Source organism: Lampetra planeri, chromosome 23, assembly GCF_965212315.1.
Source record: "Lampetra planeri chromosome 23, kcLamPlan1.2.h2, whole genome shotgun sequence".
Taxonomy (NCBI): Eukaryota; Metazoa; Chordata; class Hyperoartia; order Petromyzontiformes; family Petromyzontidae; genus Lampetra; species Lampetra planeri.
The window spans coordinates 10,786,313-10,810,432 of NC_136129.1; the positions used below are offsets into that span (position 1 = coordinate 10,786,313).

A 24,120-nucleotide genomic window follows, 5' to 3' on the forward strand; every position below is an offset into this window, starting at 1 on the left:
CATAATCAAACACAGGCTGTTGGGTTTACAAGAGTGCCCTAACCACCACCACTCACCCCAATCATTAATACTGTTAATTCATATTGTTTAATTAATGTTGGTGGAGGGTCTTAAAGAAAAACATTTGGCCAGATCTTTTTGTGGCCGAGGCCAATAAACATTTGTGCATCTCCATACAGTTTAACAGAAAATACGGACATTTAAAAAATCATATTTACAAATTTGCAAGTGCTCCTGTTGTGATGGGATCCATGCCCGTGGCCTTGTCAGGGTATAACTCACAGCCCACATCACAATCCTTCCTCACATCAGCGCTCCTCTAGTTGCTTAAGGCACAGAATTCTGCACCTGGAACTAATGCCATCTTTTGGCTTATTAACGTTCAAAAAAGTTTCACGCAGGTTCAACGAATCCCGGGATAACCAGTTGCCAAGGGTGAAGTCTCGGACACACACAGTCCGGTAGCTCACCACTAGCGCCCCTGCGGGACAACCTCATCTGTAAGTGGCGTTGGGCAGGACACAGTACGAACAGGGATGATGAACGGTAGTCAACTCATCGCATCACCCACAGGCTATCCACAGGTTATGGGCATCATACCTGGACTCCCCTCATTTGTAACTTTCTCTCGAGCAATGGTCATCCTATTATCCGCCGTTATCACGATTTTACCCCCGTGGATAAGTGGAGTGAAAATGGCAGATAATAGGATCCATCATACGGGTCCACCATATGGGTCCACCAAATGGGTCCTCCATGTCGCTGTGCATAAGAAAAGTGCTGCTGAAGTTCTGTGACATCACTTTTCCGGCTGTTCCCCGACACATGGTGATGTAACTGCGTGATGCAGGGTTCTCCAAGGACATTCGGATATGATTACGATTGCGCACTTGGAACATAGTTGGGATAAAGCAACGAGATTTTAAAAAATACCACAAAGACTCAACATGCTGGAATCCTCAACTCCTTCTCGTTCATAAATAAAGCCGCTGTCATCCATCCATGGCTTGTATCCAGGATTACCTCGTCACACGTGTGCAGAGCGGTTAGCAGAGCTATGGCGCCTGTGCTGGGCCTGTAGAAGTTTCTGAAGTCCGTTTGAAGGATCCCCGAAGGCAGGAAACTGAAAGAAATAAAACAAGGAGATGAATTCGTGTTGAACAAACTATTCTTGTGCCTCGTGCTAGATGAGACAAATTAAATGCACAACCAATTTAATTACGTGATGGTGTTTTTGAGCAGACATTGTTGACCAGGCTGGAGCCAGCATCTGACTGCACTTGAGATTTTTTTTTAAATCAAAGGCAACCGTCTGGATTCGAATCCAGGCCCCTCAGCGTTGCCAGCTCGGCACACAGACCTCCGAGATTTCCGGCCACCTCTCGGTGCTCGAGTGGCCTGGCTCCTTTTGTTTTTGTTACCGATCTGCTCTTTTTGTCAGCTCAGCTGTACACAGCGAGGGCTCACACCCTTGACACGGAGAACGTGGAGAGATTCACTTCAATGGCCAACAAGGGCACTCTGCGGCCCCAACGCCGGAGTTGAGAGCCAATTATCCGTCTGGATTACGCACGGGTGACGTACGCTGGGCACTAGACAGAGACCATGTTTTCACTCCGTACCACGCTTGGAATTCCTGGCTCATGGTTTCTAGAGATAGTTTTAACCTCTCATTCTTCCAAATATGTCCCTTTGTGTGTGATGCTTTACATATGACCATTTTTTACTCGAATTTTTTTTTCCCATTTCAAACATTGGAAGGGAATCAAGTTTAGTGTTTGTACGCGCACATGGAACAATAATGCAGTGCAGTGGTTAGCAGCGCACTGCTCTTTGAACCCAGCAACCCAAGTTCCCCCACAGCTGACATCGGCGGAGGAATATTATTATGCAAATCTCCACAGTGAAGAAATCCAATTCCACGAGTAAACGATGATTTCTCAGGAGGAGGAGGAGGACGACGTTCAGGACATGACACCTAAGGAAGGAACCATTGCCCCCTTCACAGTAGGAGAAAAGGAAAGCTCCTCGATCAGGCGAAATAACTGTGGGCATCATCAATGTAGAGGGATCAGAAATAAAATGTGCGGACCTATTTACTAAGCATTTAGACAGAAGTGAATGACCTCAATCACATGCAAAAATCACGCCTAAAATTGCAATTAATTTCAAAAACAGAGAAACTGATTTGAGGAGTCGGACTCCTCCGACTAGAATCACACATGGGTGAATCACTGACAAAGGTCTTGGGGAACAACATTATGGACGTTTGAGAACCCAAACAACCGCATGAGTAAGTGCGAGCTCGGGGCAAGCCTCTTCCATCATTGGCCACACAGCCCTCAACCAACACCTTTAAGAGGCTAATGGACATCATTTGGCCTGACTGTCTTGCCACGTATCAAACTAAGAAGAGCTATCGTTCTGATGCTCGTGTCGGCTGCTCGACTGCTCTGCCTGCAGGTTGCTCTTTTGAGGTCTCCAGGCTGCTGCCTCGACCTCGTTCCGTGTGCCAGCAGAGTGAACTTACTTGTTTTTCAGATACCGTAGAAAATCCGGATGAAGCATTTTAATCTTCTTTGCAACGTTCTCTTTTCCAAAGTATTTCCAAGGCCTGAAAGCAAAAAAAAAAGATGCATTTGCTGACAAAATTCACATTTTTCCAAACGTTGTTTAGGATATACAGCACTCGATACGCACACAAGGTATGCAGTTCTGTTAATGTTATCATCAGTAATGGTCTGCATCAGCGCATATATACACATACTTGAGATGAGTTTGGGATTTTCATATTTAGGATTTTTGGGGACAAATACAGATTAATCATGGGACCTCCTTTGCCAGGACCAAAATATGAGAATCGGTAAAAAAAAACCTGTTCTCAAATACAGAAAAGTTATTAGATGTTCAGGTCGTTTATTTTAGAGTAATTTGACGTGTCTTTGTGCTAACAAAGGTGGTGTCACCCAGCACCACGCGACTCCACTGTTGGCAATGTGCAGTCAGCCCCCACTCGAAACCTCCCTCGGTCACGCGTGTGCATTTGGGCATATAGACATGGACACACAAACACACGTGGAGACACACACAGAGATGCAGAGATAGAGAGCCGCACACACAGAGACACAGGCACTAAAACACAAAGACACAAACACACACAGGAACATTGAGACAGACACAGAATATTTATTCTGGAGGAATCCGATGAGCTATGAAGGTAGTTTTCCCAGATGTCCATAAGGGACGGGTCAGAACGTTAAAACAACAAACAATACAAAAACACAGGAGCACAACGTATAGGAAAGGAAAACAAAGCACCTTAAAAAATATATACAAATAAAAAACACTATTTTTATCTTACCATATAAAGCCCACGGAGTTATTAACTTATTTTTCAGAAGTGACCTGGCCACAAATGAAAGCTCAACAAAGTGACTTACCATGTGGAAATTTATAGCAGCACACACAAACACGGAAACACACACGCAGAGCGACACGGAGACACGGACAGAGACAAGTAAACACCCACAAACATGCTCAGGTAGTTGCGTAAATCCTTGTCACAGATTTTGGCACCACTCGATATCCTTGCACTCAGTAAGTACCTTGAATTTTTCCCGCACTGTACGTACGTTAAGAAAGAAGTTCAACATACGTACATACAGCCGTGCTAATCGAAGGTACGATTATCACGGCGAGGTTAGCATAAACAGGTTTGTAAATGCATTCTCAGCTACAATGCATTCCCACTCAACCCACCCACTGTGATTAGTCATGAGCAGAAATCGAACTCGGGTCACCGGGTTCAGAGCAGTGCAGCACTGCGCCACCACTCCCCACCACACACACACACATCCCAGCCATTGCTTACCGGTCATTCTTGTCTTCCCCTTTGTGGACGAGGCTTCCCCTCGCTGCAGCAGTCACCATGTAGTAGTCCTGGTAGCCGCAAGGGATGAAGATGTAGCGCGTCTCCTGCGAGGCACAGCGTAAGGAAGGACATGAACACTCGTGCCATACAGCGACAAACCGCCCGGGTTCCATCCCCGACCCAGGAACCTTTCTACGTGGACTTTGTACGGTCAACCCCTGTTCTGCATGGGTTTCCCCCCATAGCTTGAAACACAGACGGTGCAACTGCTGTTGTCCCAATCATCCCAATGCTGAAAATATTACCTGCAAATTATGCAACTGGAATCGCACACACCAGAAACATCACAACCTACTGCGGAAATTTTACAGGACCCTCCTGCAATAATCTTGAGGCTTTCCTGGGTAAAATGTAACATTTTTTTTGTTTAATATCGTTTGCTTCCTCTTGGACCCCCCCCCGCCCCACTCCGCTCGCATTCCTCCTTGTACACCCACAAGCCACATTGAGAAAATAAATTTTTTAAATATTTTTACTACAACTTAAAAGTTCTTACTTTATCTAAGCCACGTAAAGGTAAAGGTGCAGCCCTGCAATAACTCGTTCACTCCACTGCTGGCGGATGGGTCTCGATGAAGGAGAGCGACAAGAGAACCCTTCTCCAGGGTATTTGGCCTACTCTTCCATGCTGGCCAGACGTTATGGAAGAGGCGGGAATACCCCCACTGTACCTCACCACACGCGACCTGTCCCACGGACTAACTGTGGTGAACCCATTCGAACTGCTGGGTGGACAGGGTGGGAGGTTGTTCCAACTACGCCACCAGGAGATCGAACTGGCGACCTCTGGATTATAATGTTCCGAGTTACGCATGCAAACCTGTCCACGACATCCATAAATGAAACCAGACGATACGACCAAAGCGACGAAAACATTCACTCCGTAGCGGGGAAGTGACAATAAGCAGGGCACGCTGCTTATCGTTTCAGGCTTTAAGCAACTTAATTTGTCTACTGGATCCAAGTGGAGCATGTTGTCGTGGATGATTATGTGGTCACTTTTCCGTTTACAAAATGCCGGTTTGCGCACAGAAGAAGATACAACAGCCACGTAAGATTCACAATGCTGCAGGTGTGTTTGTTTTTTTCTCCACAGATTTGACAAACGCACAGGTATCACAGGTATGTGATATCTGGGAGCAGTCACAGTCATACCTGCGTATGTTTCCAAGTTGCGACGCTGACGGTCGTCACTCGGCACATTGTTTATGTTATCAGTGTATAAATGGTTTTCATTTATTGATCTTGATCCTAATAAGTTATCTTGAGCACCACTTTGCAGCATTCATTACAAAATCCTCTCATTTCCATTTGTTATGAATCCTACATCATCAATCGATGTTCGATGGTCAATCTATCCCCCTTTGTTTCACAAATCCCATTTTGGGAAAACACCTGCTAACGCCGCGGAGAAAAGCTCTGGCGAAAGCGCGTCTCTTCTTCCGATCCGCTAATGCCTTGACGGACTCCCAGCAGCCTTTTCTCATGATGCACCACTGGAAGCTGAGCAGGGTCACAGATGGAATGCATGGGAAAAGAGGAATGTGAGAGGGAAGGAGAAGATAAAGAATTGAGAAGAAGAGAAAAAGGTTGTTAAAGGGAGGGGTAATCGGGAACAAGGGGTCAGGAGAGGTGAGGGAGGAGGAGGAGGCTACATCAGGCCCTTGAGGTCGCTGCTGCTGCTGCATGGAGAGGCAGCGTCTGTCCTCACAGGGGGCGGTGGGGAGGGGCTCAGAGTGGCGGTGGCCACACCAGTCACGATTTAGAGATAGAGATGTGAAGGCATTTTGACGGCGAAAACAGATACAGTTGTCCAAATGCTCAAAACCGAGGACCAAAATAAAACATTGACAATTAAAAAAAGTTAGATAAATAAAATAGCTACATTGATGGGGGAAAATATATATGGCTGTCGATGAAATACTTTATATTTGGCGTTGGTTGTGATTCACGCCAGAATTGGGCGGGTCACATGTTGCTTCGATAGATTACACAACGCACCAACCCCCTTAGAGTTCATCTGAGCAGGAAGTGACCTTGACTTGAACAGTAAATACGAGTAGCCGCTGAAAAGTGTAGTAGCAAATTAAATGTTCTCTAAGAATATTAGAAAAATCCCATTATCTGTATGCAGTTATCTATAGAATCATCTGTACTTTACACAATTATGTATATACATGAACATACAAATATACAAATTCTGAAGCCCCAATGTTATAATTAGCATAAGGCCTAGGTTTTTACAGTGCCAACATGAAACACACATACAATACGTGACACGTATAAATGAAATAGTAATAATAATTCTAAAAATGCAATTGTTTCTTCATGCCGGGACGGCATTTCAGAGTGCTTTCCACACAATCAGCGACTTACACGGCATCTCATCTTAATACATTTAAAAGGGCACTCCGAGTGGCAGCCGCCCCTGTGTGGCACAAGGCGACTCGGAAACCTGGCCTGCAAGGAGCGAGCGACAATTGCCGCTACGTGCGATCGCAAATCGAGTAGTTTAGACGCATAGAATGCATAGGCACTGTGGTGCATTCGCTGTTACAATTCAATGTCACCGATCGCAACACTGACAATGGGTTTGTTACCGGGGACCACGAAGGATGCTCAAAGCCAAACTCCTGGTACGCGAGCCTCGAGTTCTTCATCGTGTTTGTGGAGAACAAGTAGAACGAAGTTCTTGTGCCAACGTCACTTTCAAATCCGTCGGTGATGGCTCCGTTCATCCTGCAACGAGGAAGAAAAATAATCATGCACACGCATGGATTGTGTAACACTGCCATCAAGTAGGGTGGCAGCAAAGTGGTCTTAACAGCCATGTGCCTCATGGCAAGAAGAGCCTGGGTTCAATTCCTGACTCGGGCACCTTTCTGTGTGGGGTTTGTACGATTCTCCCCCTGTTCTGCACGGGATTCCTCTGTATGCTCTGGTTTCCTCCCAAAGCTAAACACACACGAGGAATGAGGACTCAAATAAAGGGTCCAAATTGACACATGCATCCTCCTCAACAAGAGGGTCTGAAATGACAACATGTACAATACCGGAATGCAGCGATAAAGATTATTGTGAACGGGCACTTAGTTTTAAAGTTCATGAAAAGAGGCACTTTGTCATAAATAGTTAAGAAACCTGAAAGCCTTTTGGCGCACACTTCCAAACAAGAGCCCAGAGCAATGACATACCAGGGTGACAACGCCACGTGTTGCACAAGATTTATAATGCCAACTATTTTCAGCAATAAAGTCATATCAATACTTCTGAGAAGCTATATGTCATCTTTTCAATCCAAGTAGCTGAAACAACTCTGTAGTTTTAGACATTCCTGAGCATAAATGACCACAAATTTCATTGTGCCTGGCCTGTGAAGATGATTCAAAAGCATTCGAATCGGTAGAAATGGATGCAGTTTACAGAGCTCTCACAAAAGCCGCATTGGTTTTCTTTTCGATGAAAACCATTCAGAGATATGGGACGGCCAGACTGAGATTGCAAGAAAAGAGTTCAAAAAGACACTGTTTGACAAGGTGCTGGCATCAGAGTTACGGCGAAGGAGGAGCGACTTCACTCGGCGCGCGTTGCCGGCTTTGAGATGGGTACGGAAAGATGGACACTGCCGTATGTAAGTGCATATGTAGAACTTCTTTCGCACCATACATAGCCAATCGTGCGATTTGGAGGTGCGGGGGAAGGACAAGAAAGTAAACACAAAAAGCAGTTCTAAAGAAATGAGCTTTCAAAATACATTTTAAAGTGCAAAGCTACAATGCCTTCCTAATATAGGAAGGAAGAGCATTCCAGATGGCCGCAGAAGCACATCTGAAAGCGCGCGATGCGGCGACCGTCGATGATTGGCGAAAAGCCGCTGTGATGATGAGCAGAGTCCGCGCGATGATTTATGCTTCTTGACGAGATCAGTGAGGTATTGCGGTTCATTCGTAGCAAGCACTTTGTGTGTGTAATGAGAGCGGCCTGATAACGCATTTGTTCGGCAACCAGACGCCAATGCAGCCCGGCGAGCACCGGACGAACACGGTCCGCGGCCCTTACCTGAACACGTAGTCGTGAGCGTCGATTTCCTTCCCCATGCCGGCCCCGCTGAGGATTCCTCCGTTCCCCACCACAGCGCAGCGCACGCACCTCCCGCCCCCCTTCCCCATGCGGTCGTCGAAGAGCTCTCGGTTTTCCGGTGCGCCGAGGGACTCCATAGCATCCACCATGTCTGCACACACCAGGAAATGAGTCCAGTTTGAGTTTTATTCACCCCGGCTCTCTTACAAAGGGAAGGGCATGGAGCGTGCGCAAGGCGGTGACAACGAAACGAAGACAAAAACTGTCGATAATGGAGATATTAGGTTCGGGGAACGAAGTTGTGCGTGGCATTTGCGTGCGTTTAATTATAATCTTGATACACAAAGATAAACAAAGAACGAAACTGTTTTTGCAGCAGACATTTGCATTGCAAATTCTGTGTTACGATGTCAGAAATTCGACAAGCCTAGGGTGGAACCACGAAAACACAACATCGTACATCACAACTCACTGGCCACAGAGATATCGAAAGATATGGGAAAAGGTCACATTTGTGACCATCTGTAGAAAATGATACAAATTATTCGGTGAAATAATGTTTAATAGACGACGTTTCAAGCAACGGCCATTCTGATGAGCGTATACATAGAGAGGCCGCAGAGAGTTGGTGGATAATAAGAGTTGCAGGCGTGTCTCGCCGCCTATTCGATAATATTCGTTTAAGGCCACAGCGTTTATTGACGAGCGAGTGCCGTGCCAGGTGGGTGGGCACATGGCAGAGCCGCGGGGGTTGGTCGGGGGCGGCCTTCATCCAGCAGTGGATTGATCCCAGCTCACGACAGTAACAATGTCAAAAAGCAGTTCGTGGTGATGATGCAGCTGAAAGTAAAATGTGAACAGAGTAAGCTACACCCTAGCTGCAGGGTAGAGTGCCTGTCCCAGCCATGCGAGTGTAATTGCGACTTGTATGTATGCGTAATGACAACACTAAACACACAGCCACACACACTGGTGACGCCCCCCCTCCCCCCAATTGCTGAAATGTCTCCACAAGGGTCAGAATAATGATGCAGTGAATCTCGATTCCAAACCCAGATAATTTCAAGCAAATGATATGCAAATATTTATTTTCTTTTTTAAACACAGCTTTTGAAGACAAGCTGAAAGCATCGAGTGACCCGAAGTAAACAGCTCTGTCAACGTTGTAGCAAACTGCAGCCAATTCCCACATTGACTTTATAGTAGTTTGTATGAACAATTGTTGCGATTAATGAGATCACAAAATCGTTACTAACAAATGTAACTCCCCATTTTACAGTGAGAAAAAAACATCACTTCTATAAAAAATAAAATGTCAATTCATTGCCGTGCTCTCCGTGCGTCTCGCATGAGTGAGCGTCGGGCATTTTCTCGGCGTGTCTCCAAACCACCTTCAACTCCCGTGGGCGGAGATCGGACGGTGCTTTCGCCACCGCAAAGATAATGTTCCAGACCCACACTCCCAGGCCCAAATGTGCAAGCACTTGCCATAAACGGCGCCCACAGCTCTTAAATAATCTACTGCAGGCTGCTACAATGAAAAACACCCCCCTCCCCCCTCGTTCCCCCTCCCCCCTCTCCCACCACCCCACCCCTCAGAGATGGCCATAGCTTGACCGTCGCGCCGGTTCGGCAGACAACGCAGGTTGGCATCTCCTGATTTGTCATCAAGTTCTTGGCCTCGCGAGTTCTTGCTCCCTCCTTTTGGGGCCAAAGGGTCTCTACTGACAAGAACTCCCGAGAGCCCCTCTGCTCTTAAACACTGGCCACAGGTCTTGGGAGAGGTGGGAGCACCGACACTACACCCCACCGCACGCGGACCTGCAATTTGGTTGTCCTTCACAAGGTGCAAGTTTATTCCAAACCGTGCGCGGCCCTCGACAAATCCTACGCGTAAGCCGGACGGGCGGACATACCGGTCCAGTTCATGCCTCTCCAGCCGTAGGGGAGGCGGTACTTGGTGAGTCTCTGCCACTCGTTGAAGTTGAGGTGGCTCTTCCACAGCAGCACAGGCAGGTCAAACTGGAACAGTCCGCGCAACTCCGCGGTCGCCATCACCCTCTTTCGCAGGCTTTGTGGGCAGCTCTAAATCGCATCACCAGAGCATCGAATCGTTAGTCAAGTCGGCATCGGTTACTTCCCCAACAGTTTGCCAGGCACAGGGACCCAAAAAGGCCCAAAACGTAATGTATCCAGCAACAAACAGCACCATCAAAGTTGTAATGGACAGGGTCAAACAATGTTTGTGGAGTTGAACAAAGTCGTAGGAGCCTGCGAAATGAGACAATGCGAGGAGAGAATTCCCAAGTGGAGCGGGGTGCGAGAGAAGAAGCACATCAAGAGAAGCGAGGCGCCCTGCGGTGTGAGTGAGTGGGTGGGCAAGTGTGTTGTGTCCTGCGGTGTGAGTGAGTGGGTGGGCAAGTGTGTTGTGTCCTGCGGTGTGAGTGAGTGGGTGGGCAAGTGTGTTGTGTCTTGGTGTGAGTGAGTGGGTGGGCAAGTGTGTTGTGCCCTGCGGTGTGAGTGAGTGGGTGGGCAAGTGTGTTGTGTCCTGCGGTGTGAGTGAGTGGGTGGGCAAGTGTGTTGTGTCCTGCGGTGTGAGTGAGTGGGTGGGCAAGTGTGTTGTGTCCTGCGGTGTGAGTGAGTGGGTGGGCAAGTGTGTTGTGTCCTGCGGTGTGAGTGAGTGGGTGGGCAAGTGTGTTGTGTCCTGCGGTGTGAGTGAGTGGGTGGGCAAGTGTGTTGTGTCCTGGGGTGTGAGTGAGTGGGTGGGCAAGTGTGTTGTGTCCTGCGGTGTGAGTGAGTGGGTGGGCAAGTGTGTTGTGTCCTGCGGTGTGAGTGGGTGGGTGGGCAAGTGTGTTGTGTCCTGCGGTGTGAGTGAGTGGGTGGGCAAGTGTGTTGTGTCCTGCGGTGTGAGTGAGTGGGTGGGCAAGTGTGTTGTGTCCTGCGGTGTGAGTGAGTGGGTGGGCAAGTGTGTTGTGTCCTGCGGTGTGAGTGGGTGGGTGGGCAAGTGTGTTGTGTCCTGCGGTGTGAGTGAGTGGGTGGGCAAGTGTGTTGTGTCCTGCGGTGTGAGTGAGTGGGTGGGCAAGTGTGTTGTGTCCTGCGGTGTGAGTGAGTGGGTGGGCAAGTGTGTTGTGTCCTGCGGTGTGAGTAGGTGGGTGGGCAAGTGTGTTGTGTCCTGCGGTGTGAGTGAGTGGGTGGGCAAGTGTGTTGTGTCCTGCGGTGTGAGTGAGTGGGTGGGCAAGTGTGTTGTGTCCTGCGGTGTGAGTGAGTGGGTGGGCAAGTGTGTTGTGTCCTGCGGTGTGAGTGGGTGGGTGGGCAAGTGTGTTGTGTCCTGCGGTGTGAGTGAGTGGGTGGGCAAGTGTGTTGTGTCCTGCGGTGTGAGTGAGTGGGTGGGCAAGTGTGTTGTGTCCTGCGGTGTGAGTGGGTGGGCAAGTGTGTTGTGTCCTGCGGTGTGAGTGAGTGGGTGGGCAAGTGTGTTGTGTCCTGCGGTGTGAGTGGGTGGGTGGGCAAGTGTGTTGTGTCCTGCGGTGTGAGTGAGTGGGTGGGCAAGTGTGTTGTGTCCTGCGGTGTGAGTGAGTGGGTGGGCAAGTGTGTTGTGTCCTGCGGTGTGAGTGAGTGGGTGGGCAAGTGTGTTGTGTCCTGCGGTGTGAGTGGGTGGGTGGGCAAGTGTGTTGTGTCCTGCGGTGTGAGTGAGTGGGTGGGCAAGTGTGTTGTGTCCTGCGGTGTGAGTGAGTGGGTGGGCAAGTGTGTTGTGTCCTGCGGTGTGAGTGAGTGGGTGGGCAAGTGTGTTGTGTCCTGCGGTGTGAGTGGGTGGGTGGGCAAGTGTGTTGTGTCCTGCGGTGTGAGTGAGTGGGTGGGCAAGTGTGTTGTGTCCTGCGGTGTGAGTGAGTGGGTGGGCAAGTGTGTTGTGTCCTGCGGTGTGAGTGAGTGGGTGGGCAAGTGTGTTGTGTCCTGCGGTGTGAGTGAGTGGGTGGGCAAGTGTGTTGTGTCCTGCGGTGTGAGTGAGTGGGTGGGCAAGTGTGTTGTGTCCTGCGGTGTGAGTGAGTGGGTGGGCAAGTGTGTTGTGTCCTGCGGTGTGAGTGAGTGGGTGGGCAAGTGTGTTGTGTCCTGCGGTGTGAGTGAGTGGGTGGGCAAGTGTGTTGTGTCCTGCGGTGTGAGTGAGTGGGTGGGCAAGTGTGTTGTGTCCTGCGGTGTGAGTGGGTGGGTGGGCAAGTGTGTTGTGTCCTGCGGTGTGAGTGAGTGGGTGGGCAAGTGTGTTGTGTCCTGCGGTGTGAGTGAGTGGGTGGGCAAGTGTGTTGTGTCCTGCGGTGTGAGTGAGTGGGTGGGCAAGTGTGTTGTGTCCTGCGGTGTGAGTGAGTGGGTGGGCAAGTGTGTTGTGTCCTGCGGTGTGAGTGAGTGGGTGGGCAAGTGTGTTGTGTCCTGCGGTGTGAGTGAGTGGGTGGGCAAGTGTGTTGTGTCCTGCGGTGTGAGTGAGTGGGTGGGCAAGTGTGTTGTGTCCTGCGGTGTGAGTGAGTGGGTGGGCAAGTGTGTTGTGTCCTGCGGTGTGAGTGGGTGGGTGAGCGAGTGTGTTGTGTCTTGCGGTGTGAGTGAGTGGGTGGGCAAGTGTGTTGTGTCCTGCGGTGTGAGTGGGTGGGTGAGCGAGTGTGTTGTGTCTTGCGGTGTGAGTGAGTGGGTGGGCAAGTGTGTTGTGTCCTGCGGTGTGAGTGGGTGGGTGAGCGAGTGTGTTGTGTCTTGCGGTGTGAGTGAGTGGGTGGGCAAGTGTGTTGTGTCCTGCGGTGTGAGTGGGTGGGTGAGCGAGTGTGTTGTGTCTTGCGGTGTGAGTGAGTGGGTGGGCAAGTGTGTTGTGTCCTGCGGTGTGAGTGAGTGGGTGGGCAAGTGTGTTGTGTCCTGCGGTGTGAGTGAGTGGGTGGGCAAGTGTGTTGTGTCCTGCGGTGTGAGTGAGTGGGTGGGCAAGTGTGTTGTGTCCTGCGGTGTGAGTGAGTGGGTGGGCAAGTGTGTTGTGTCCTGCGGTGTGAGTGAGTGGGTGGGCAAGTGTGTTGTGTCCTGCGGTGTGAGTGAGTGGGTGGGCAAGTGTGTTGTGTCCTGCGGTGTGAGTGAGTGGGTGGGCAAGTGTGTTGTGTCCTGCGGTGTGAGTGGGTGGGTGAGCGAGTGTGTTGTGTCTTGCGGTGTGAGTGAGTGGGTGGGCAAGTGTGTTGTGTCCTGCGGTGTGAGTGGGTGGGTGAGCGAGTGTGTTGTGTCTTGCGGTGTGAGTGAGTGGGTGGGCAAGTGTGTTGTGTCCTGCGGTGTGAGTGGGTGGGTGAGCGAGTGTGTTGTGTCTTGCGGTGTGAGTGAGTGGGTGGGCAAGTGTGTTGTGTCCTGCGGTGTGAGTGGGTGGGTGAGTGTGTTGTGTCCTGCGGTGTGAGTGGGTGGGTAAGCGAGTGTGTTGTGTCTTGGTGTGAGTGAGTGGGTGGGTGAGTGTGTTGTGTCCTGCGGTGTGAGTGAGTGGGTGAGCGAGTGTGTTGTGTCCTGCGGTGTGGCGAGTGAGTGAGTGGGTGGGTGGGCGAGTGTGTTGTGTCCTACGGTGTGAGTGGGTGGGTAAGCGAGTGTGTTGTGTCTTGTGGTGTGAGTGAGTGGGTGGGTGAGTGTGTTGTGTCCTGCGGTGTGAGTGAGTGGGTGAGCGAGTATGTTGTGTCCTGCGGTGTGGCGAGTGAGTGAGTGGGTGGGTGAGCGAGTGTGTTGTGTCTTGCGGTGTGAGTGAGTGGGTGGGCAAGTGTGTTGTGTCCTGCGGTGTGAGTGGGTGGGTGGGTGAGTGTGTTGTGTCCTGCGGTGTGAGTGGGTGGGTAAGCGAGTGTGTTGTGTCTTGGTGTGAGTGAGTGGGTGGGTGAGTGTGTTGTGTCCTGCGGTGTGAGTGAGTGGGTGAGCGCGTGTGTTGTGTCCTGCGGTGTGGCGAGTGAGTGAGTGGGTGGGTGGGCGAGTGTGTTGTGTCCTACGGTGTGAGTGGGTGGGTAAGCGAGTGTGTTGTGTCTTGCGGTGTGAGTGAGTGGGTGGGTGAGTGTGTTGTGTCCTGCGGTGTGAGTGAGTGGGTGAGCGAGTATGTTGTGTCCTGCGGTGTGGCGAGTGAGTGAGTGGGTGGGTGAGCGAGTGTGTTGTGTCCTGCGGTGTGGCGAGTGAGTGAGTGGGTGGGTGAGTGTGTTGTGTAATGAGCGAGTGGGTAGGTGAGTGAGTGAGTGGGTGGGTGAGTGTGTTGTGTCCTGCAGTGTGGCGAGTGAGTGAGTGGATGAGTGAGTGTGTTGTGTCCTGCGGTGTGGCGAGTGAGTGAGTGGTTGGGCGAGTGTGTTGTGTCCTGCGGTGTGAGTGAGTGGGTGGGCGAGTGTGTTGTGTCCTGCGTTGTGGAGAGTGAGTGAGATGGTGGGTGAGTGAGTGAGATGGTGAGTGAGTGAGTGTGTTGTGTAATGATTGAGTGGGTAGGTGAGTGAGTGGGTAGGTGAGCGAGTGTGTTGTGTCCTGCGGTGTGGCGAGTGAGTGAGTGGGTGAGTGAGTGTGTTGTGCTCTGCGGTGTGGTGAGTGAGTGAGTGGGTGGGTGAGTGTGTTGTGTCCTGCGGTGTGGCGAGTGAGTGAGTGGGTGGGTGAGTGTGTTGTGTCCTGCGGTGTGAGTGAGTGGGTGGGCGAGTGTGTTGTGTCCTGCGGTGTGGAGAGTGAGTGAGATGGTGGGTGAGTGAGTGTGTTGTGTAATGAGTGAGTGGGTAGGTGAGTGAGTGGGTAGGTGAGCGAGTGTGTTGTGTCCTGCAGTGTGGCGAGTGAGTGAGTGGGTGAGTGAGTGTGTTGTGCTCTGCGGTGTGGTGAGTTGAACACAGCATGGACAAGAGACAAAACGCAGTCTGGTCCTATCTTTGACTCTTCGTTTTCACGTTCGAACGTAATGCAAATGTGGTCAGGAGAAAAAATTTTTACCTTGGCTTTCTCTACCAAAATAAGCATCGTCTCCCAAACCGTAAACATATCGTTTATGCTCCCATATTGGCTGTTCAATTACTGTGATGTGGCTACAAAAACGATTATGCGACCGTGCTTTCTAAGACAACTCCAGTGTCTCACTCTGGATTGATGTTGGTCTTAGATGGACAATTTACAAAACCCATCCCTGGTAGACTGCATCACCCGGCCACACTTGAATATCCCCAGCGACAATCATTGTGCTATGTTCAAATAGATATCAATCACAAACAGGTATGGTTGTCATCTACCCGAGTCATTAATTTTGCTGCCAAAACCATAAGACCTACGTGCCCCAACCCATTTACTGCCTCGAGGCAGAACTCAACGTCGGCGCAACAATTTATCGAATATTTTCACAACGAATGCAACTGCTCAAACTCGTGCCACAACCATTATCGCCATCTGATTACTCATTCGTGGATTTGCATCGCTCCGTATCGATTTGTTTCGCAGGGCTACGCGGCTACGCCCTCACCTGCACAGTGAACAGAAATGGATTCTCCACGCGTGCGGACGTGGCAAGGATGGGCGTGCGTGCACCGTAGCTCGGTTGCTCAACCGTACACAGTGCGTGACGACGTCTCAATACAGAAACTGCAAACTCAATTCGACTTTAAAATCCTACAAAAACAAACGCAATGAGTGACTGTAAAATGACGGTGAAGGATTTCACTGTGGAAGCGACCATGTGCGACTGGATTTACGTTAACAATCGCAAAATAAAACACCATTAAGTAATACAGTGCCAGGAGACTTTTAGTCACAGCCCTATTGTCCGTGACTTCCATCATCCAAAACTAAAGCTCCAGTGACTTCCATCATCCAAAACTAAAGCTCCAGTGACTTCCATCATCCAAAACTAAAGCTCCAGTGACTTCCATCATCCAAAACTAAAGCTCCAGTGACTTTCTAACAATCGGAAGGAAGAGCGATCCAGACAGCCGCAAAAACGCATCTGATAGCGCGCGATGCGGTGACCATCTTTGTTCGATGGCTAGCCAAAAGCCGCTGCTGCGAGGGTGAGCGGTGATGGCGTGACGGCAACTTGTACAATACTCAAGAGAAACAATCCGACGAGCTGGAAGGGGGTCAGTTTAACGTCACCAGCCACACAATTAAATTAGCCGTCAGTGTCCGAGGTGTTACGTTTCGCACCGACTCAAATGAGGGCAAGCCCCATGGAAACTAGAGGAGGCGTCAAAAGGTTGTCAAACGACACCCATTCTGGAAAAAGAGATGCTTGCAAATAGCTATTATTGTTTAACATTGCCAAAGAGCGAGAACGATGACGAAGCTGTAACGTGTGTAACCATACGGTACGTACAATATATGTATGTTGCCTTCCCCCTACCATGCTGCGGCAACAGCATTGAGCGGAGCTCATTTCCTTTGGCAGCCAAAGCGACGCTGCGCTGATGCTGCCGACAACGACAACGCAAATAAAACGGTCCTCGCCGGACGGTGCGTGGCTGGCCGACCCCGTGAGCTGGCGAGCCGGGTTGCCTCCGGGTGCTATGTGGGCGGCCAAGGTCAGGGGTCGCCCGCTCGCTATTTGACCGAGAGCCGGGCGACGTTGACCGGGATCGTTTACAACGACATTGACGTCGCCTCGCGAGCTCTCGATGTTCAAACGACGCCGACCTCGACCGCCCCATCGGCCGATGCCAGGCCCGTTCTTTTTTTAGCTAAGGTCATCGTAGCCGGAAATCTAATTTCAAAACTAATTTCTTGAGAACTGCTTTTTGTTGTCCTTCCTCCACGCCTCCGATTAGCACGGTTGGCTATGTACGGTGCGAAAGAAGTTCCACGTACGTACAGACAACGTGCGCCCTCCTACGAATGGGAGTCCTGCTTCTGTGCCGGTTAACAGTGTTGAACGTGAATATCGCAGAGGGCCAAGTCAAACAGCCTCGTTAACAATGAGCACGCAGGGCGAGTGCGTCCCGGTCCCGTCGGAGAGCAGCCGTTTCCGGATGCTTTACGCATATCATATTGCATTACCCGAGGTACCGCGCTAGCGTGTTAATAAACAAAATACTCCGTTGTAAGTTGTTGGGGGTTTTTTTTTTTAAACAGTCACTGAGCACAGATCTAAAGGCCCAAAACGTCAAGCGCCAGCAATATAGATCTATGAAAGTTGCAATGTATAATTGTTAAACATGTTAATTGAACCGAGAATTCAAAAAGCAAAAATTATCAAATTATCATTTTATAAAACAATCATTTAAAAAATGTTCTATGTCTTTGCAAGGGGGTCACAATGTGCGTAGGAACCGACACGGGGCTCGCCGCTGTAGCCACCCCGGCAGCGAATTGGCGAGTCGCCGCTTGCACGCAGAGCCCCTTAAACCAACAACACCGCAGCAAACAGCAGCAAATGAACATTTGCTTGAGGGGACAGAGCCCGGGTTACGTTTACATTTTGAGGCAAGTGATTTATGGCCATCGTAAGATGTTGGGCGTTGCTTGTTTCCCGAAATATCCACCCCCGCACCATCTACGTTGAAGTCAATGCGCGTGCAATGATCAGTGCGATGTATGCCAAGTCAAACATAGCGTACGAGCCTACGGATCTCTGTGCGAGTTGTGAGTCCTCGGTGCGAGTTGTGAGTCCTCGGTGCAGTGCACGCCAGCGCTGTGGGGCATCTCAGAGTTTTGCCAATTTTGGTCTTGAACAAACACTGTGGGTAGGCAAGAAAGTGTGTGCGCGTGCATTGAAGGTGAACTTGGCTCAATAAACCTCACTTCGACTTGAAGGGGAAGGTGAAACTGGTCTTGCGACAAAGGTCACCGATGAGTGGAGCAGTTTGGAAGATAGAGCCCAAAGGTGGAATGACAAATACGGAGCGAGTATTCTCCCCCCCTCCTCTGTCTCTGATCCATAACAGTTCCATCAACTCATGCAGAGTGGCAGCCGAAAAAAATGTTCTGCTTATACAATAAAACACGCAACGTTGACCCAACGTTCCAACTTGCTTGGCAACGTTGACCCAACGTTCCAACGTTGGGTCAACGTTGCCAAGGAAGTTGGAACCGTTGGCCCCAGGGCGCAACGTTCCACGTTTGCTGGTCAGGGCCGCCAGTGGGCCCGGCACCGCGTCCACTGGGCCCACTCACCGAGGGCGCCGCCTTGGCCTCGCGGTAGTAGTCGTTGTCGTTTCCGATTTTGATGCTTTCGTTGATGTTCTGCTGCAGCCATTCGTGCACGCCTTCCTCCTCGTCGTCTCTGTAGTCGGTCTCCGTCGTCGTGACGATGTCCCCCGCTGCCGGGGCTGCGGTGCTGCCCACCTTGAGTTTTTGAAAGAGCATCTGAGCCCTTTTCCACAAAATGTCCTGGCAGCTGGTGGGGGGGGGGGGTGTCACAGTGACAGGGGGCAGGGTTATATGACAGCCGCACGTCCATCGACATTATTTGTCCGAGGTATGTCCGAGGCATAAGAATCATGATACTAATTTACAGCCCTTGCAGTCAATCCACTGCTGATTGAGGGTTCTTGAGCAAATCTAATTGGCGTAAAAACTAACATTCATCAATAACACTGCCTATATAATAAGTGACATTTCATGCAATGGCCGTTCTTTACAGCATGGGTCTCCCTCTCTGGCCTCTAGCTCTGTCACTCTCCCTCTCTGGCCTACGTGTTGTGAAGAAGAGTCATTGTATTAAATGTTGCTTCTTGTAAGAAAATATATATTTTAAGGTAGTGCTTTTTTGTGAATTGTGCACCACTGACTGCCAACAAAGCAGCATCGCCAAATCATTTGTATAATTAATCATCAGATTACATTCAGTGTGAATTACATAAAGTCCTTGACTGTATATCACAAACGGGCAGTTGGAGCTTTGCTTTATGTGACCAAAATTACTCATTTTGTAGATGGAAATCCCAATTCTGTGTGTCTGTGCATGTCCAAGCATTTGTGAATGTACACGCGAGAAGTATGGACAGACAAAGCACATCCATGCAAATGTAGTGTCATAGCGCTGGCAGGCGGGCAGCAGCGGCAACTGTGATGGACAGATAGCAGCACACGCGCCGGTGAGGGCGTGAGCACGGGGTGTGGGCAGAGGGGAGGAACTGGGGCAAGGATCACGGAGGACCCCGTCTGGAGGCCCCTGGAACCTGCTGGCGGGTTCGAGAAGGGAGGCGCGGTCAGGGCGGAGCCAGGCCGCGCTGCTGGGAGCATCCAAGGAGCCGAGAGCAGCGGGGGGGGGGGGCTCGAGGCGGCCGGTTCTGGGAGTGGACTCGTCTCGTCGTCGCTGTCGTCTCGTCGTCGCCAAACGTCTCCGCTAGATATTGCGCTACGAAGGAGAGGAGTTGGCTATCTCAGTCAGCGCCCCGTCAGTGTTAGACAGCGAGTGTAATTTGCAGGCTAGGCTGAGCTACTGTGGAGTGTGCGGACGAGACCGTGAAAGTTGTTTATAAAGAAAGTGCCTCCTGGAAACTCTGTCTCTGAATCATTGACACTACACATGGATGGTCCAAACTCCTCTCACAGCTAGTGACGGATCCCGGGGGGGCGATGGGGTGGATGGAAAAGACAGGGTGGATTAGATGGCCCTGCCCCTTGGGGCCCAAAGTAACCGCTTAACATTTCGAGAGCAGCCCCCACCCCACACACCTTGGGAAGTTTCTCAACCCGCCTATGCACACACACACCTGTTCTTTCTAATGTTATCAAAGTGACATTTCAACGGCTCTCAGACCATTCAATTAAGTTCACTCAATTCTCTCAGATTTCTCCGACCAGTATGGTGAGCGTGGCCAAACAACCCCCCGCGTCTCCACGCGGCGAGGGTAGGCCCTCATCCACCGGTGGGTTGACAAATAGGGCTGGTACAGTACAAGTACCATAGTGGTACAGTGCAAGCACACCAATGCCTGCCCCTTGACCATGGGAAGAGGTTTGTTCATCGACTTGTTGTTAATTTCAACTCGTTTGCCCGTACGCAGTACCATACTGCATACACACGGAACGTTGACCCAACGTTGGCATGGACAGTTGACCCAACGATGGCATGTTTAGTGGGAAGAGCACAATGAGATCAGAAATCCAGGTTTAAAAAAGAAACCTAAATTAAAAAAATACAATCGGAGCAGCAGAGGTGTGGTGACTATTACACAGAATTAAATATCACAAATAGCAAACAATGTCTTCTCAGTTTTGATACCAACAGTTTTATGAAACGTCAAGTCTGTAAATGACAGGAAAACCCCCACCATAACAGAGCAAGTGCAGGCTGGAAAACGACCAGTTTCAAACAACGGCCCACCAAGACGTGTATGAAGCACTCTACCTCTGAGCATTATGCAAACACCATCAGTTTTTCTTGCAGTGCTCTTTCACAATTTGAGCAAATGTGACCGGCTGACAGGGAGCAGTGATGCAGTGATAGACAACCGAGGACCGCTTTCATCACAATTAGGTGTCATCAGCAGTGAGCATTGGTGACCATCCTGTGCCGATGAGTCCTAAGTATGACAAAACCAATCCAGCTGTGTCTTGTTTGAGACATTGTGTAATTTCTTACACGCAAGGGTATACTGCCCTGTGTGTCCAATGGAAGTTGTTGGATTTTGTTCTGCCAAAGATGCTCAGATAGATTGTGACAATTGCCATCAAGTGATGTTGCAGATCTGGACCAGTCCTGTGACCCTATAAACCCTCCCCTTCACCAATTTGCACTGAGCAGCATGGTTAAGTATGACCAAACAACATAAATGATCGATGGGATGGGAGGGCAAAGGATTCTTTAATTACTACTGAATTCCCAATATTTTTGGCAATATTGAAGATGTAGGTACAGGAAATAAAGTATGCTCTTTGTACAGTATCCTGTATATAAGGCTGTGACGATTCAGTGGCCAAGTAAATACATTAAATTGTTATTATCAATTACATTTTTGTAGTAGATTACTCAGGCCTCTTAAACATGGTGACCACCCTGTAGTGTCGCTGCCTGAAGGCAGGAAACCCCCACAAGCCACGCCCAGCGTGTCGCATCCGACGATGGAGAAGGCGTCACACGGTGAGCAGCTGTCATCCCCGCGTCAAACTGCCTGGTTACGCTGCGAGAAGTTCAATGTTGATGCCTTCATTTGTTTGCTCTCCGCGGTTGTAATCATTCACAATGGCAAAAGGTTTGGCCTGGAATAACGAAGCTTGGTGGAGGGGGGGGGTCACTGCTGGAGATCCAAGCCTGAGTCTTGTCACAACTGCACTCAACTTGCCTCGCGTCATTTACATATTTGGATTTTATTGAACCATAACGAGAACTCGTTTGTTTAGTTTTTCCTTGAAGTTTCTTATTCCAGAACGTACGTTTGAAAAAAGAAACAGCACTGTCCAAAACGTGAGGTCAGCTGCCAGTACACTGTAGGTGTGTTTGGTTTTTGTTGCAAAGAAGAACATCAGGCACAATAAAGACAGGAAGGTCGAGGATCTGGATGGTGGAGGAGTTTCGATTTAAAGCTTTCGTGACTGCAGGGATTCATCTTCTTGGTTCTTTCGGTAAAGTCACGTAGAAGGGAAACGTCGTGAGAATTGTTTTTTAATATGTTTTTTTATTATTTTATTACTTCCCTTCTACGTGACTTTACCGAAATAACCAAGAAGATGGTGGAGGAGCTGAAGGAAGGGGCATTTGTGGGAATGAAGAGGGCAGAGAACAGATACGGATGGAGATTGCAGCCAACCCAGTAAACATGGAACGTTGAGCCAATGGTTCTCGCCATATGCGAACATTGGTGCAACGTTGGGAGGTTTACTTGGCCAGGAGGTAATGGTGCACTGCGTATGTTCACAATACACCAAACTAAAGCAGCTTCTACCGTGCTTTAATGCTACAGTGCAGGACAATTTGTTCACCTCTCGTGCACGAGGATGACCAAAAGGCTGGTTTGAGCAAGGCGCCACGCATGGAGGATTTTAAGATGGCTACATCCGCTCGGCCAGATTTCCGGATTTTATTTACACAAAATCTAAAGGGTGCTCATGGCACAGTCATGGTAATACATAGCTATTGCTCAACCAAAGTCAATTTCACAACGATACATTATCACACGTTATGAAGGCGAGTTATTTCAGGCCTGAGCAGAGGTGACGTCAGAGATCTCTCAAGACAATGTGAAGGAAAGGAATATTTCAGCGAGATAATCTCCACGAGAAACATTTCAAAATATTGCGCAACGTGTCACATGGATCAGACAGATAACCCAAATGTTCGGTGTCGCAATGTGCATAGTCGTGGCTTTTGAACGACCACTGCACACGAAGGCCTCTTAGCATGGAAGTATGAAGAGTCGTCAGCGGAGTGCTGGACTACAAGTAGGTTACTGACAACAGTCAACGCTACATCAGCAACCTGCAATGCCCCACAAAGCGTTGCCTCTGTGCTCGTTCTCACCCTCGACGGAACCTGCCCACTGCTGCCACGTGGCTTATGGCTCAAGTTCACACCCAGAAGGGATTGGATTCCCTGTAGGACTCACGCCACAGTGGCATTCGCAAAACAGGTGATCACCAACTTGTCCGAGAGCGATCACCTTCCCTCTTACAGCGGTGGGTTCTCAAGCCTCTCGGTATGGTGCCCCCCCCCCCCAATCAAGACACCTGGTCATCGTGGCCCCCCACCCCCACACCTCAGATCCACTCATGGCAACTAAAATGGGTACAGAGCCCTTTATTAGTAATATCTCCTGCACAGTATCCATGCCGCAGCCCTCCAAACCACCTTCCTCATTCATGGCCCTTGGACTCTCCGATTATAGAAGTAATAATCTACTCTACCGATTACCGATTTCATTACTTAATTGCTCAAGAAATAAAATAAAATGGTTACCACCGTCGTCGCCCCACGGCAGTTGACGATCGTGACGTACATTGTCCACGCAAGCACCAAATCTACCGACGCATCTTATTGTTAATACGACGATGGCGACGGTGGAAAGCAACACGCCTCTCGCATACCAGCCGAGTTATTAAAATGCTGACTGAGAATCCACCCACGTCCAAAACTCGAAGCGACGGAATTTCTTTGGCAAGGGGTTTTACGACGAATTGACAAATTCAACAAATCACGCTTCTACAATCGTATATATCCTCTCGTGTTTGGTTTGTCCCGCAAACATTTGTAGTGTTTGCTAATTAAGTGCTCCAAGTACAATTACATTGTGATTATAATTTATTATTGTCTTTCCAGTAGCATTGTTAATTTGATTGAACGATATTTGTTGCTAAACTGCAAACACGATCATAAGAATGCAAGTCTTTTTCCCATGTGTAATCGGTGGCAAAGCGAACTGAGCGAAATGCAGGTTGCTTGAAAGCAGTACCAACCGTCTGTGTTTTAAATACGCAAACGATACCCGATAGCAGGCATTACGTATATGGACATGCGTATGTGGTTTGCAAAATGCGTACATGACAAATATCAAAGTATCAACAAAGAATATGTTGAATGATTAAAAAAAACTGGTCTAACCTTCTCTGGTATAAATATAGATGTGTTGATGTTCAAACACCAAATAGACACCTATTATTATACAAGGTATTAAGTCTGCATTAACCACACTCACCTGTGGTAAATATAATGTTTAACACGTAGGCTTTCACGACCAGGATACTTTTCTTCAAACCAAAAATTGGAGAAGCTCTAAAACAAGCGATTGAAGCGGACATCTTCGCTCGCATTCGCAAGTGACGACGTCACATTTATCCCTCCATTTAAGACCAAAACAGCTTTTTTTTCACAACTCTGGCTGTCGCCTGATGATGCAAGTTGTAATTACTGGTGAAAAGTCCTACTTGAATTATAAATGTTGTGAGTTTACTCTTCAACACACAGGTGTGCTGTACTAGTAACGAATTGGCAGGTTTTGTTTATGTGACAAACCTTACTAATTGGCTGTGTCAGATGGTGGCGGATTTAACAAACAAATATGCTTTGATAATTATATATTCACTCTTCGAAAATGATTGGCCTACACCAGAGAAAGCCTCACCATTGACAAATTTGTCTCACCAGTGCTGGACCAAAGGCAGCCAAAAAGCGACCAGTACAGGGACAATGCAATGGCAGCCTTTGGTCTCGCATTGGTGACACAAAGCCATGACGACAGAGGATGCCTTCCTGT

At 49.3% G+C, this 24,120-nt stretch overlaps 1 protein-coding gene across 1 annotated transcript in view; it reads right to left on the reverse strand.

The window, feature by feature from the left end:
• LOC144726491 (alpha-N-acetylgalactosaminide alpha-2,6-sialyltransferase 2-like) overlaps positions 1-24,120 on the reverse strand; it is a 31,114-nt gene that overhangs the window by 4,505 nt on the left and 2,489 nt on the right. The window contains exons 2-8 of the mRNA XM_078605262.1: positions 18,101-18,323; positions 9,928-10,096; positions 7,991-8,162; positions 6,532-6,670; positions 3,872-3,975; positions 2,531-2,614; positions 1,024-1,123 (exon numbers count right to left, since the gene is read on the reverse strand). Of these exons, the coding sequence (XP_078461388.1) occupies positions 1,024-1,123; positions 2,531-2,614; positions 3,872-3,975; positions 6,532-6,670; positions 7,991-8,162; positions 9,928-10,096; positions 18,101-18,323 (991 nt within the window). The remainder of the gene's footprint in view (positions 1-1,023; positions 1,124-2,530; positions 2,615-3,871; positions 3,976-6,531; positions 6,671-7,990; positions 8,163-9,927; positions 10,097-18,100; positions 18,324-24,120) is intronic.